This window comes from Dryas octopetala, chromosome 7 (genome assembly GCF_963921425.1).
Source record: "Dryas octopetala chromosome 7, drDryOcto1.1, whole genome shotgun sequence".
Classification (NCBI taxonomy): domain Eukaryota; kingdom Viridiplantae; phylum Streptophyta; class Magnoliopsida; order Rosales; family Rosaceae; genus Dryas; species Dryas octopetala.
In genome coordinates, this window is record NC_141372.1 from 2,722,524 (window position 1) to 2,737,968 (window position 15,445).

The window sequence follows — 15,445 nt, forward strand, 5'->3', positions numbered from 1 at the left end:
TCTTTTTAATTCCATATTTTATTACTATTTGTCTGAAAATAGACAATGGGGTGAGTCAGTGAGTGTATATATAATGATATATGTCAAATAAATTCCTAACCCCACACGCCAGTTATATATACGACTGCATGTCCACAGACTAATAAGTGCCCCCAAGTCAACACTAAGTCTCCTATATATATATTGTTAATTCATATATTGTATTAATTTGTTTTTTGCTTTTAATTTTTATGGTTTCAATTTTATTAAAGGAAGAATTAATATTGAATGTATATCATTGCTTATTTGTTCTGTCCGTATGGATTGGAACCTAGCCGTTAATTATTTACTGATTCTTCTGAATCTTTTCCAAGGACTTTTATGTATATATTGTAGCATCTGATGTAGCTAGGGGCCCTAGATATTCTACTTAATAATATTATCAAATACGTCCTTTTGGTTAAAAAAAAAGAAAAAAAAGAGACTATATAAGTCCATCCTTTCCTAGCTTGTTGTTCTTATGCTTGACGATAAGAGTGACCTTGCAAGGCATTCAACTATGATCATCAAGATGAACCATACCAATACCATACTTGCTTTTTGTATTTTTTTCTGCTTTAATTTCTCATGGACATTCATGGCCATGGCTGCTGATCAAAACACAACGAATTATATCCCAGTGAATGTGGGTGTTGTTTTAGACCTTGATGAACAGAGTGGGAAGATTTATTTGAGTTGCATCAAAATGGCCCTCTTAGACTTCTATGCATCACATTCTGACTACCACACTAGGCTGCTTCTCAAAGCTAGGAACTCCAAAGCAACTGTGGTTGGTGCAGCTGCTGCAGGTTAATTCTCTCTCTCCTTTTTTTTCTTGAAGTTATTTTTATTGAGAATTTGAACCCTATTTTTTCTTTATGACATTAAAAATCGAATTGTGAACTTACACCTTTACTCCATATTTTCAACGTAGTTAAATAACTATTACGTCTGTTATAACTAATTATTAATGAATAGCAGACTTTTATGCATCGATCTCATTCTCATATTTCTTCAGTCTGGCTATAAACCTATAATTCATGTCAAAATCTTGAAGAGAATTCTATATATGGAAGGTTAAAAGGGGAAGTGTGTAGCATGCATGTTTTTTTTTTTTTCCTTCTTAAGTACTCATTAATTAACTCTTCAAAATACCTAGATTAATTTTATGTCATACATATTTTTGTTTTTTGTTTTGTTTTGTTTGTTGTTAAGATGATATGTCATATATATTATAGACCTATTAATAATTAAACAAATTGATATATTTAAATACATTATTTTTCTTATAATTTAATTTAAATGATTAGTCATGCAATTGAGATTTTTGAATTTGAACTAAGTATGACAATTATGACACGACATGGTAACACGTGCTATTTGAGCCTGATACAAAATTCACGGGTTTGTGTTGACGTACACTTCATTATTGCTTGACACAAACACAAATATAACAAGATCAGCTAAACACAAACAATAAACTTATTGAATTATCGCTAAATATGAGTAATCCAATTTTGACATGATAAACACATTTAATTAATATTATATGAAGAAATTAAATAATTAATTTTTATCATACAAAGTGTTGTATGGATAATCATATAATTATAAAGTTATTATAATTTTGTTAGTATTATGATTGATTATAGTTTTGATTTTATTTTATTTTTTATCAAGAAGTGAAGTTTTGATTTAAAAATAAAGGAAATTTGTTTTAAGTTTTTAGTTCATAAGATATATGAGTCAACCGAATATGAAATAATTATAAATAGATTGGATTAATGGATAAGTATTAATTAAATGGGTCGGATTATAGTTTAAATAGGTATTCTACAAAAATAAGAAATAACACCATATGAATTATACTACTTGTTCACAGGAATTTTCACCTCCAATTTAAAGCAATATCGCTCAATCACATGTTTAATAAGAGAAAGTTAAGAAGAAAAAATAAAAAATGGTTATATGTTTTGTTTTTTTTAACTAAACTAGCCAACTTTTTTTTTGTAAGTTAATACATATCAAATTGGTCAGATGACACTTTTGGTCCATGTACTTTCACGAGATTTTCACTTTGATCATGTACTTTTATTTTTGATGATTTTGATTATATACTTTCTATATGATAGCAATTAAGTCTAAATAGTTTATATCGTTTAAATTGTTGATTGAAAATTTGACGTAGAAGCACGTGCTTCATGCATAACTGACATTTCAAATATTTTAGTCCACATAGATGTCTATTAAGCCATTACTCGTTATTCAACATATTTAGTTTGAAGTTGAAACTTCTTATTTTTTCATACTAATTGCGTATAAGGGCATGTATGAGATTATATAGGCATCTAGGAGGAATAATTAAGATGTCTGAAATACCACTCATGTGCAATGCACGTCGAATTTTATATCATCAATTTAAACGAAGTTAACAATTAGACTTACTTAATATCATATTAGAAGTACATGACTGAAATTGTCAAAATTAAAATAACATGACCCAAGTAAAAATTTTAAGAAAGTACAATAACCGCATATAATAGTTTATTTGGCCTATTAATTTTTAATTTGCTAATAAGAAGAAATGATCGACTTGTCATTATCATGTGTCTATTTGACCTTAACACCACTTGAATGAGACATATATACAGCTCTAGATCTGATAAAGAATGAAGAAGTGCAAGCAATCCTAGGGCCAGTGACATCAATGCAAGCAAGCTTCGTTGTAAATCTTGGAGACCAAGCTCAGGTCCCCATTATATCATTCTCTGCAACAAGCCCCTCTCTGGCTTCGCTCCGAAGCTCCTACTTCTTCCGAATCACACAAACGGACTCACACCAAGTGAAAGCCATAAGTTCAATTATCCAGAATTTTGGTTGGAGACAAGTTGTGCCCATCTACGTAGACAACACGTATGGAGAAGGAGTGATACCCTTTTTAATCGATGCCTTGCAAGAGGTTGGTGCTTATGTCCCTTACCGGAGTGTCATTCCCCCATCAGCCACTGATGACCAAATTGACAAAGAGCTTTACAAGTTAATGACGATGCAAACCCGAGTCTTCGTTGTGCACATGATGCCTGGTCTTTGCTCAAGGCTATTTGCCAAGGCAAAAGATATTGGCATGATGAGCCAAGGCTATGTTTGGATCATGACCAATGGAGTAGGCAATCGTTTGAGGTCGATGGGTTCGGCCTTGAATTCGATGCAAGGAGTATTAGGTGTGGAAACTTATGTTCCAAGAACAATGGAGCTTAAAGAGTTCATAGGGAGGTGGAAAAGGCAATTCCAACAAGACAATCCAAACATCATTGATGTTGAATTGGATGTTTTGGGGTTTCGGGCTTATGATGCTGCCTATGCACTAGCCATGGCAGTTGAAAAAGTTGGGTTTAGTACAAGCTTTGATTTCCAAAAGGGGATTAATGATTCCTTCAACTCATCAACAGATGGTCCAAAACTTTCTCGTGCCTTATCAAATACTAGTTTCGAAGGCATAGCAGGGGAAGTTCAAACTTGCTGATAGGCAGCTTCAGTCATCAACTTTTAAGATTGTGAATGTAAATGGGGATGGAGCAAGACCAGTTGCATTTTGGACACCTGAAAATGGCATGGTGAGAAGATTGAATTTATCAACAAACACAAGCAGTACTACATTTTCGACTTATAAGTGCGATCTTGGACCCATTATATGGCCCGGAGATTCTCTCTCTGTTCCCAAAGGATGGGAGATCCCAACATACGGCAACAAAAAGTTGAGAATTGGAGTCCCTGTCAAGGATGGTTTCACTGAGTTTGTTAAGGTAACCAAGAATACTAAAACAAACACATCGGAGGTGACTGGGTTCAGTATTGATGTCTTTGTGGCCGCAGTGGAAATATTACCCTATGCTCTTCCTTATGAGTTCATTCCTTTTGAAAACTCTGATGGCACCAGTGCTAATCTCACTTACAATGATTTGGTCTATCAAGTCTATCTTAAGGTAAAATTTTTCATCTAACTTTCATTAGTAAATAGATTAATACATACAATATTATCTGATTGGAATTAATGCACGTACATACATGTTTCAATTACTTTCTAATTGGCAGAACTTTGATGCTGTGGTGGGAGATATAACAATTAGAGCAAACAGGTCCTTGTATGTGGACTTTACATTGCCATACACAGAATCTGATATAGCAATGGTTGTGCCATTCGAAGACAGTAGACGAGAAAATGCATGGGTTTTCTTTAAGCCTTTTACATCGGGCCTCTGGCTCACAATAACTTTTTTCTTTGTGTTTATTGCGTTTGTGGTTTGGGTGCTTGAACATCGAATTAATGAAGACTTTCGTGGCCCTCCCTCATATCAAGTTAGCACAAGCTTTTGGTTCTCCTTTTCAACCATGGTTTTTTCACATAGTAATTATCCATCACCTATCTCTTGCGCAATTCAATAGTACTATTAATTGGACTGTCAATAATTTTGTTGTATAATTGTTGAATCGATTCTATACAGGGGAGAGAGTGGTTAGCAACTCAGCTAGAGTGGTGATGCTTATATGGTTCTTTGTTATGCTAATACTGACTCAAAGTTACACAGCGAATCTAGCATCACTATTGACAGTCCAACAACTGAAGCCAACTGTTACCGGGATAAACGATCTTTTAAGGAATGGGGATAACGTTGGCTACATAAAAAGGTCTTATGTTCACGAACTCTTGAGACAACTGGGTTTTGATGATTCCAAGCTTAAGGTTATGAAATCCATGGAAGAGTGTGATGAAGCTCTTTCAAAAGGGACTGCAAAGGGTGGTATTGCTGCTTTTATTGATGGAACCCCTAACCTGAAGCTTTTTGTTGCAAAATACTGTCCCAAATACACCATGATTGGATCCATGTTGAAAACTGATGGTTATGGCTTTGTAAGATCTCTATCTCTCTCCTCAGCTCATGCTTATGCTTGATGTACATTGTTAATAATTGGTCCTTACATCTATATATATACTGTCTGTACGTATTTGTTTGCCAAAAAAATCATATGATCGAGTTTCTCATATATGCTTTAATTGCAGGCGTTTCCGAAGCGTTCCCCTCTTCTACCCGATGTGTCACAGGCAATCCTAAACGTGACTGAAGGAGAGAACCTAGAAGACAAATGGTTCAAGAAAGACAGCAAATGTCAAGATCCAACTCTGAATGTTTCTAGCAAGAGTCTTGGGGTTGGTTGCTTTTGGACGCTATTCCTCATCACCGGGGTGGCTTCAATATTTGCTCTCATCATATTTGTGGGTTCCTTTGTTTACAATCAGAGGCAGGTCTTGGTGCTACGCGATTCAAGAGCCTCTACATGGACAATGATTCGAGCAATGCTCAAGAGTTTTGACCAAAAGGACTTGAGCTTTCATACTTTTAGAAGCAATCAACAGCGAGATGGAATAGGGAGTAATGTTGGTCCTGTTGGAGATGCAGTTAAGGCCTCACCAAATAATAACTGGTCTGAAAGTCCAGTGAGCTATACGAACCACGCAGATACGAATAATGTCTACTTCAGTGACCAACAAACACCATCTCCTGGTCAAGCGTCGTCTCCGGAAATAGTTCCAACTACGGACTTTGCTATCACTATTGATCAAGAAATGCATACTATTCCTGCAACGAAAACAATTAATTAGCATATGTGTACTTAATTATATAGTAAGAAACAAAAAGGTTTTAGCAGCTAGCCTTGAATAAATTACCTGTATAAATTTTAGTATTACTCAACTTTTAATCCAAACCTTCTATCACATATTGCAGGATTATGTTGTTCAGTTTATGTATTGTTAATTAGCGTGAAAGTCATGAAATAAATAGTCTTAATTTGGATTTATTTCTTATATCTAAGCTCAATTTATTCCATTCATGAACAACGGTTGACTTAAATGCCCGTAATTTTGACGCTTGTTTGTTAGTAATATGTAATGGAAGTCACATTAAATGATAATTAGCAGAGGATGTTTTGTTATGTTATGTCCCTTTGTAAAATTTTCTAATTGAGTGCTTTCAAGGTAGCATAGTTGACCGATTGTTGTCCCAAGAATTTTAAATTAATAATTGGATTATTTATTTTCGTTGTTTTTATTTATTTCAATTCTAATCATGTAATTTAAGGGTTGTAATATAGATGTTACATAATCTCACTCATACTAAAAAAGTGCTACGAATTATTTCTTATTTTTCTCCTCACCCTTGTATGAATTTTTGAAGAGAAATACTATATATGGAAGGTTAAAAAGAGAAGTAGTGTGTAGCATGTTTTTTGTTTTTTCCAATTATCTAGAACCTGTAGCACGGTAGAGAAGTTCATTATAATCCTCTTTTTTGGGGCGGCGAAGTGTTTTTTTTCGGTCAATGGCGGCGAAGTTCATTCTTTTTAATTCCATACTTTATTACCATTTGCCTGAAAATAGACAATAGTCCACAGACTAAAAATGAGTATACAATGACCGATATATGTCAATTAACTTCGTAACCCCATACCCCACCAAGTCAACACCAAGTCTCCTATATATATGTATTGTTAATTCATATATTGCATTTTGTTTGCTTATATTTTTAATGGTTACAATATTAATTAAAGGAAGAATATTGAATATTATTGCTTAATTGTTTTGTCCGTATGGATTCGGTTTAATTAGCGGTTGTTCACTGATGCTTCTGAATCATTTCCAAGGACTTTCATGTGTATATAATACCATCTGATATAATTAAGGCCCTAGATCCTCATGATCTACTTAATAATATTATATAAGTCCTTCTGGTTTAATTAAAAAAAAAAAAGACTATATAAGTGCATCCTTTCCTATAGCTTAATATATGGGTTAAATATAAAAATGGTCCTTCAACTTTAACCCATATCTCAAAGTGATCTTCGAACTTCAAAACGTAATAATTTTGCCCACGAACTTTTCAAAGTTTCTGAAAGTGGTCCTTCCATCCAGTTAGTTGACGGAAGTAATCATGTGCGATGCACATGACCACTTTTATGAGGGTATTTCGGTCCATTCAGAAAAAAACAAATTGAAAAGAAATTAAAAACAAACTAAAATAAAATAAATAAAAAAAGCTATAAAAAAAAAAAGGGAGGTCCCCCCCACCCACGGCCTCATCGCTGTCTCACCCCCCTCTCCTCCTCCTCTCCTGACCCCGTCGCACCCCCTCCCATCCACCCACAAGCCTCCGCCTGTTTCACACCCATTCGCTCTCTCTGTCTCTGAAAAATGGTCAAATGCTTGTAAAGGAAACTCATAAATAAATAAAAACCCACAAACAAAATCCTAGTTTTTTCTTTCAAAACGAAGAAATAGAGCCTCTCTGGCTCTTTGAGTGTATCAATGGCCAAGTCAAAGAACATCAATAATAAGCTGATCTCTTACATTTCAGTCTTGTCTCAGATAATCAACTTTTTGTCTTCACCTTCTCTGCATCCCTGCTTGTTTCACCCATTAATAAATCTTCAAGGAGCAAAAACGAGTACTTGAGCTGCTTCACCAAGTACAGGAGCTAGCCCAAGGTTCTGGGTTTTGTTCCTCTTCCTTGGTATGCTGAAGTTAAGTGGATGATTAACCAAGTTAAGTGTTAGTTGTGTGCATTCTGTTTCCTATAATATTTCTCATACCGTGAGATTGTGAGTAACTAGCTAGGCTAGCAACTAAGTTGCCTACCCTCCTGTCTTCTTGGCTAGTAAAGGCAAATGTGGTTTGAAAGAAAATAAAAGCTTCATACTTTCATTCAGTTACACAACCTAGACCATTTGATCCCTTTTTCTCCATACTCATGTTCCACAACTTATTTACAGGCCTTAATCTCAAATGGGTATTTAAAATCACATATGGATGTTGCCTCAAATGGTGGAAATGGTCAGGATGTTGAGGTTTTTGAACAGTTTGAGCTACTCACAGAAGTTGATTTCATGTGGGAATTTGAAATGAGAAGTGGGTGGTGAAGATTGAAGAAGCTGAGCAAAGTGAGTTTTGGAAGCAACCAGATGGTTTGGGGTATAGGTCATGCTTGGATTTCAGTCGGGAGTATAAGAAAGGGAGTGCATGTACAGTGTAGGTACAGGGGGTTGCGAAGAGGCCATGGGGGGGGGACCTCCCTTTTTTTGTTTTTCTTTTATTTTATTTTAGTTTTTATTTTAAATTTTTTTCAGTTTGTTTTTTTTTTAATGGACAAAAATACTCTCATAAAAGTGGTCATGTGCACAGCACATGATCACTTCCATTCATTGACTGGATGGAAGGACAACTTTGAGACACTTTGAAAAATTTGTGGGTAAATTTATCATGTTTTGAAGTTTATGGACTATTTTGAGACACATGTGAAAGTTGAAAGACCATTTTTTTATTTAATAATTAGATTATTTATTTTCGTTGTTTTTATTTATTTCAATTCTAATCGTGTAATTTAAGAGTTGTAATATAGATGTTAGGTAATCTCACTCACACTCAAAAGTGCTACGAATTATTTCTTGTCTTTCTCCTCACCCTTGTATGAATTTTTGAAGAGAAATACTATATATGGAAGGTTAAAAAGAGAAGTAGTGTGTAACATGTTTTTTGTTTTTTCCAATTATCTAGAACCTGGAGCAGGTAGAGAAGTTCATTATAATCCTCTTTTTTTGGGCGGCGAAGTTCATTCTTTTTAATTCCATATTTTATTACCATTTGCCTGAAAATAGACAATAGTCCACAGACTAAAATGAGTATACAATGACCGATATATGTCAATTAAATTCGTAACCCCATACCCCACCAAGTCAACACCAAGTCTCCTATATATATGTATTGTTAATTCATATATTGCATTTTGTTTGATTATATTTTTAATGGTTACAATATTAATTAAAGGAAGAATATTGAATATTATTGCTTAATTGTTTTGTCCGTATGGATTCGGTTTAATTAGCGGTTGTTAACTGATGCTTCTGAATCATTTCCAAGGACTTTCATGTATATATAATACCATCTGATATAATTAAGGCCCTAGATCCTCATGATCTACTTAATAATATTATATAAGTCCTTTTGGTTTAATAAAAAAAAAAAAAAAGACTATATAAGTGCATCCTTTCCTATAGCTTAATATATTGTTATTAATTCTTATGCTTTACGATAAGATCATAAGTGCAAAGCATTCAAAGATGGTCATCAAGAAGAACCATACCCATACCATCCTTGCTTTTTCTATTTTTTTCTGCTTTTTTTTCTCATGGAATATTTTCATGGCCATGGCTGCTGATCAAAACACAACGAATTATATCCCAGTGAATGTGGGTGTTGTTTTAGACCTTGATAAAGAGAGTGGGAAGATTTATTTGAGTTGCATCAAAATGGCCCTCTTAGACTTCTATGCATCACATTCTGACTACCACACTAGGCTGCTTCTCAACACTGGGAACTCCAAACACACTGTTGTTGGTGCAGCTGCTGCAGGTTCTCTCTCTCCCTCTTCCTTGAAGTTATTTTCATTGAGAATATGAACCCTTTTTTTATTACAGTAACAATCGAATTGTAAACTTACACCTTTACTCCTATTTTCAACGTAATTAGTTAGGTATTATTTCTGTTATAATTAATGAATAGCAGACCTTTTATATATGCATCTAGTATTTCTTCAGTCTAGAAATCTGTAGTTAATGTCAAAATCTTGAAGAGAAATACTATACATGGAAGGTTAAAAAGGGAAGTGTGTAGCCTCTTTTTTTTTTTTTTTTTTTAATTCCTTTTTAAGTACTTATTGATCGACTAACTCGTAAAAATATCTAGATGAATTGGAGAGTAGTTTTGCTTACCCTATTTAATTAAGATGTATGCTCACCTCCCATCTAAAATACTGTCAAGTATTTAAAAAGCTAACATGAGTTAACCCATAAATAATTTATTATTCTTTTTTCCTTTTTTTCCCCCAAAAACCCGGTTCTCCCTTTCTCTGTTTTTTTTTTTTTTTCTTCTCCTCCTTTCTCTCCATCACCCACCAGATACTGGGAAAAACTCTTGGTCCGCACAAGTGGCAGCAGATTGTATGCGACAACACACAACAAAGATTAAAGCAACAATTGCCATCGATCTTATGCACCCACCCTCCTCCCACCATACATGCATGTTCTTTTTCGAACACCTGCAACCATGAGTTAACCCAGAACATCTAGAAGCCCACCATTTTTCTTTATCATTTAAATTTTTGGGGTGGGTTGTCTGCACATGTTCATGGGTATTTGATGTTTGATTTGGATGGCATCAATAACAACACCTTGCTGTCATTTATTCTTTCTTTTAAATATAGACCTAATAAAAAATGGACCAGCTGACATAATATAAAGGGACAAGTGCAAAGAAAACCAGAGCAAAAGGGTTGTTGAAAAGAAAATGCCATGGGCTTCTAGATGTCTGGATGTGTGCAACGTCCGCGCGAGGGAGAGAAAGCAGGGGAGAGAGAGAGGCTGCAGGAGGGAGAGGAGAGGGAGAGGGTGGTTGACTGGTTGTAGGTGGTCGGCGCCGGTGAGCTGGGCTGGCCGGCTGGGATGGAGATGCCGAGAGAGAGAAGCACGGGAGATGGAGAGAAAAGGAGAAGAAGAAAAAAAAAAAAAAAGGAGAAAGGGAGGAACCAGGTTTTGGGGAAAAAAAAAAAAACAAGAAATAATAAAATGATTAGCTTTTTAACTCATGGTTAGTTTTTTAAACATATGTCAGTATTATAGATGGGAGGTGAACATACATCTTAGTTAAAGGGGTGAACAAAACTGCTCTCGATGAATTGTATGTCCTATATTTTCGTTTTTATGTTTATTTCTTATAAAGCTGATATATCATATTAAAGATTTACCAATTAAACAAGGAAACTTCGTTTTAAATTTTTAGTTCACAAGATATATGAGTCAATTCCAATATAAAACAATTATAAAGAGATTAAATTTGTGCATAAGTATTAATTAAACGGGTCAAATTATGATTCAACTAGGTGTTCTACAAAAACACAAATTGCCACCCGGAATTAAAGCACTATTGCTGGATCACATGTTAATAAGAGAAGGTTATACTAACAAAAATTAAAAATGGTCATATGCTTTGTCTTTTACTAAACTAGACAACTTCTCTTAATTTGTAAGTTAATACATGTCAAATTATAATTAATGACTTGTTATTGTCATGTGTGTATCTGACCCGTAACACCACTTGAATGAAACACATGCAGCTCTAGATCTGATAAAGAATGAAGAAGTGCAAGCAATCCTAGGGCCAGAGACATCAATGCAGGCGAGCTTCGTTGTGAATCTGGGAGACCAAGCTTGCGTACCCATTATAACATTCTCTGCAAGCAGCCCATCTCTCACTTCCCTGGGAAGCTCCTACTTCTTCCGAATCACCCAAACCGACTCACACCAAGTGCAAGCCATAAGCTCCATCGTTGAATATTTTGGCTGGAGACAAGTTGTGCCCATCTACGTTGACAATACGTATGGGGAGGGAGTCATACCCTTTTTAATCGATGCCTTGCAAGACGCTGGTGCTCATGTCCCATACAGAAGTGTCATCCCCCCATCAGCCACTGATGATCAAATATACAAAGAGCTTTACAAGTTGATGACTATGCAAACTCGAGTCTTTATTGTGCACATGATGCCCCGTCTTTGCTCTAGGCTATTCACCAAGGCAAAAGAGATTGGGATGATGAGCAAAGGCTATGTTTGGATCATGACCAATGGGGTAGGCAATCGTTTGAGGTCCATGGGTTCGGTCTTGAATTCGATGCAAGGAGTGTTGGGTGTAGAAACTGATGTTCCAATAACAAGGGAGCTTAAAGAGTTCACAAAGCGGTGGAAAAGGCAATTCCAACAAGACAATCCAACCATCATTTATGCGAAAATGGATGTTTTCGGATATCGGGCTTATGATGCTGCTTTTGCATTAGCCATGGCAGTTGAACAAGTTGGGAGTACTACTACAACCAGCTTTGGATTCAAAAAGGGGAATTTGAATGATTCCTTCAACTCATCAACAGATCTTGATACTTTTAAGGTCTCTCAAAATGGTCCAAAACTTTCCAATGCCTTATCAAATACTAGTTTCGAAGGCATAGCAGGGGAGTTCAAACTTGTTGATAGGCAGCTTCAGTCATCAACTTTTAAGATTGTGAATGTAAATGGGGATGGAGCAAGACCAATTGCATTTTGGACACCTGAAAATGGCATGGTGAGAACATTGAATTCATCAACAAACACAAGCAGCACTACATTTTCAACTTATAAGTGCAATCTTGGACCCATTATATGGCCCGGAGAGTCTCTCTCTGTTCCCAAAGGATGGGAGATCCCAACATACGGCAACAAAAAGTTGAGAATTGGAGTCCCTGTCAAGGATGGTTTCACTGAGTTTGTTAATGTAACCAAGGATCCTAAAACAAACACATCAGAGGTGACTGGGTTCAGTATTGATGTCTTTATGGCCGCAGTGGAAATATTAGCCTATGATCTTCCTTATGAGTTCATTCCCTTTGAAAACTCTGATGGCACCAGTGCTAATCTCACTTACAATGATTTGGTCTATCAAGTCTATCTTCAGGTAAAATTTTTAATCTAAATTTCATTAATAAATAGATTAATACATACAATATTAACTGATTGGAATTAATGCACGTACTTACATGTTTCAATTACTTACTAATTGGCAGAACTTTGATGCTGTGGTGGGAGATATAACAATTAGAGCAAACAGGTCCTTGTATGTGGACTTTACAATGCCATACACAGAATCTGGTATTGCAATGGTTGTGCCATTCGAAAAGACTAGAGGCAAAAATGCATGGGTTTTCTTGAAGCCTTTGACATCGGGCCTCTGGCTCACAATAACTTTTTTCTTCGCGTTTATTGCGTTTGTGGTTTGGGTGCTTGAACATCGAATCAATGACGACTTTCGTGGCCCTCCCTCATATCAAGTTAGCACAAGCTTTTGGTTCTCCTTTTCAACCATGGTTTTTTCACATAGTAATTATCCATCACCTATCTCTTGCTAAATTCAAATTTAGATCAATTCAATAGTACTATTAATTGGACAGTCAATTAATTTGTTGTATAATTGTTGAATCCATCGATCTGCATTGTACAGGGGAGAGGGTTGTTAGCAACTCGGCTAGAGTGGTGATGCTAATATGGTTCTTTGTAATGCTAATACTGACACAAAGTTACACAGCTAATCTAGCATCACTATTGACAGTCCAACAACTGAAGCCAACTGTTACCGACATAAAGGATCTTTTAAGGAATGAAGACAACGTTGGCTACATACAGAGGTCTTATATTTACGAACTCTTGATACAACTGGGTTTTGATGATTCCAAGCTGAAGGTTATGAAGTCCATGGAAGATTGTAATGAAGCTCTTTCAAAAGGGACTGCAAAGGGTGGTATTTCTGCTCTTGTTGATGGAACCCCAAACTTGAAGCTTTTTGTTGCAAAATATTGTCCCAAATACACCATGATTGGACCCATCTTGAAAACTAGTGGTTATGGCTTTGTAAGATCTCTCTCTCTCTCTCTCTCAAGCTCTCTCTCCTAAGCACATACTAAATTTGGTTGTAGGGTGGGGTTACATCTATATTGTCTGTATTTGTTTGCCGAAAAAATCATGTGAGTTTTTCATATATGCTTTTATTGCAGGCGTTTCAAAAGCGTTCCCCTCTTCTAGCCGATATGTCACAGGCAATTCTGAACGTGACTGAAGGAGAGAAGATACTGAACATTGAGGACAAATGGTTCAAGAAGGACATCAAATGTCAAGATCCGACTCTAATGGTTTCTAGCAACAGTCTTGGGCTTGATAGCTTTTGGGGGCTATTCCTCATTGCCGGGGTGGCTTCAATATTTGCTCTCATCATGTTTGTGGGTTCCTTTGTTTACAATCAGAGGCAGGTCTTGATGCTACGCGATTCAAGAGCCTCTACATGGACAATGATTCAGGCAATGCTCAAGAATTTCGACGAAAAGGACTTGAGCTTTCATACTTTTAGAAGCAGTCAACAGCGAGATGGAATAGGTGGTAGTGTTGGAGATGCAGTTAAGGCCTCACCAAATAATAACTGGTCAGAAAGTCCTGTGAGCTATACGAACCACTCAGATACGAATTATGTCTACTTTGGCGAGGAACAAACACCATCTCCTGGTCAAGCGTCGTCTCCAGAAATAGCTCCTACCATGGAGTTTGCTATCACTACTGATCAAGAAAGGCATACTAATTAATTCGCATATGCGTACTTATATAGTAGGAAACAAAAGTTTTGCCTTGAAATAAATTACTCAACGTAATCCAAACCTGCTATCACATACATATTCCAGGATTTTGTTGTTCAGTTTCTATATTGTTAGCTTGAAAGTCATGAAATAGATAGTCTTAATTTGGATTTCATGTCTTATATCCAAAATCAATTTAGTCTATTCATGAACCATGGTAGACTTGGCCGTGGCTTTGTTGCCTGTTTGTTAATTAGTATTATTTAATGGAGGTCACATTATATCAAATTATGACAACATAAAAGTTTAAGTATAAAATTTGGGCAAATAATAGTTTGGATACTTTATTGGAGTAAGGGCCAAAGTTCAAATGCCAAAATTAAACAAAAAAAAAAAAAAAAAACATAGAAATGCTACCGATCTATAATATATATTACCACATTGTCAATTAGTTCAGATGGACGAAGTATATATTGCATTATTTATTTATTTTTAAAAATCACATTAAATATTACGAGGTATATGTTTTGATCTGTTTTGTCGCTAGATAAAAATATTCTAATTAGGTGCTTTTAATGTAGCGTAGTTGACGGTAATTTTCCCAGAATTTTCAAATCCTACCATCTCCATATTATAAGTTTCTTTCATTTCTACACAGGACCGATTTAAAGCCTTCAAAAGATTCACATCTATAATAAAAAATAAAAATAAAAAAATAAAGATACTTCTCTCGATCTCCTTAATTTCTATAATCTCTTCCCTACTCCCTTTTGATCTCATTTTATGTTTGAACTATTTTGAGAAAATTACAGATTTAGTCTAGTTATTTTATACTTAGTTCAATTTTGGTCCACAATCTTTTTTAAGTTCTGTTTTGGTCCACTAATTGTTTGACTTGTTCAATAAAGGTCCAGATTTGTTTTCTCAAATTTGGCCTGCTTTTTACCCTATCAAATCTCACCCAAATTCAGCAAATATATACTTGTTTTAAAGCTATGCATTTCTTCTTTACAACCATATAAAGATCATTCAAATTGGAGTTCTAAAACTCAAGATAATTGACCCTAAAGTAGGGTACCCAAAACTGCCAATTTTTCAAATTTCACCAAATCTCAATTCTCTTAGATTATAATACTCCAAATTTGTTTTTATGACTAAGAAATGATGAAATATAACTT

At 35.3% G+C, this 15,445-nt stretch overlaps 1 protein-coding gene and 1 pseudogene across 2 annotated transcripts; both read left to right on the forward strand.

Moving 5' to 3' along the window:
* The first annotated feature begins 602 nt into the window (after nt 1–602).
* Nucleotides 603–5,677, forward strand: LOC147278438 (glutamate receptor 2.1-like; annotated as a pseudogene). Its single transcript, XR_015123289.1, has 5 exons — nt 603–827; nt 2,670–4,001; nt 4,111–4,423; nt 4,521–4,927; nt 5,078–5,677. The product of XR_015123289.1 is annotated as a glutamate receptor 2.1-like (transcript).
* A 3,509-nt stretch (nt 5,678–9,186) lies between these two features.
* LOC147278439 (glutamate receptor 2.8-like) lies at nt 9,187–14,276 on the forward strand. The gene is made up of 5 exons (XM_086250172.1): nt 9,187–9,478; nt 11,238–12,604; nt 12,714–13,026; nt 13,148–13,554; nt 13,698–14,276. The coding sequence occupies exons 1-5, from the start codon at nt 9,187–9,189 to the stop codon at nt 14,274–14,276; spliced, it is 2,958 nt and encodes a 985-aa protein (XP_086106298.1).
* Nucleotides 14,277–15,445: the final 1,169 nt, after the last annotated feature.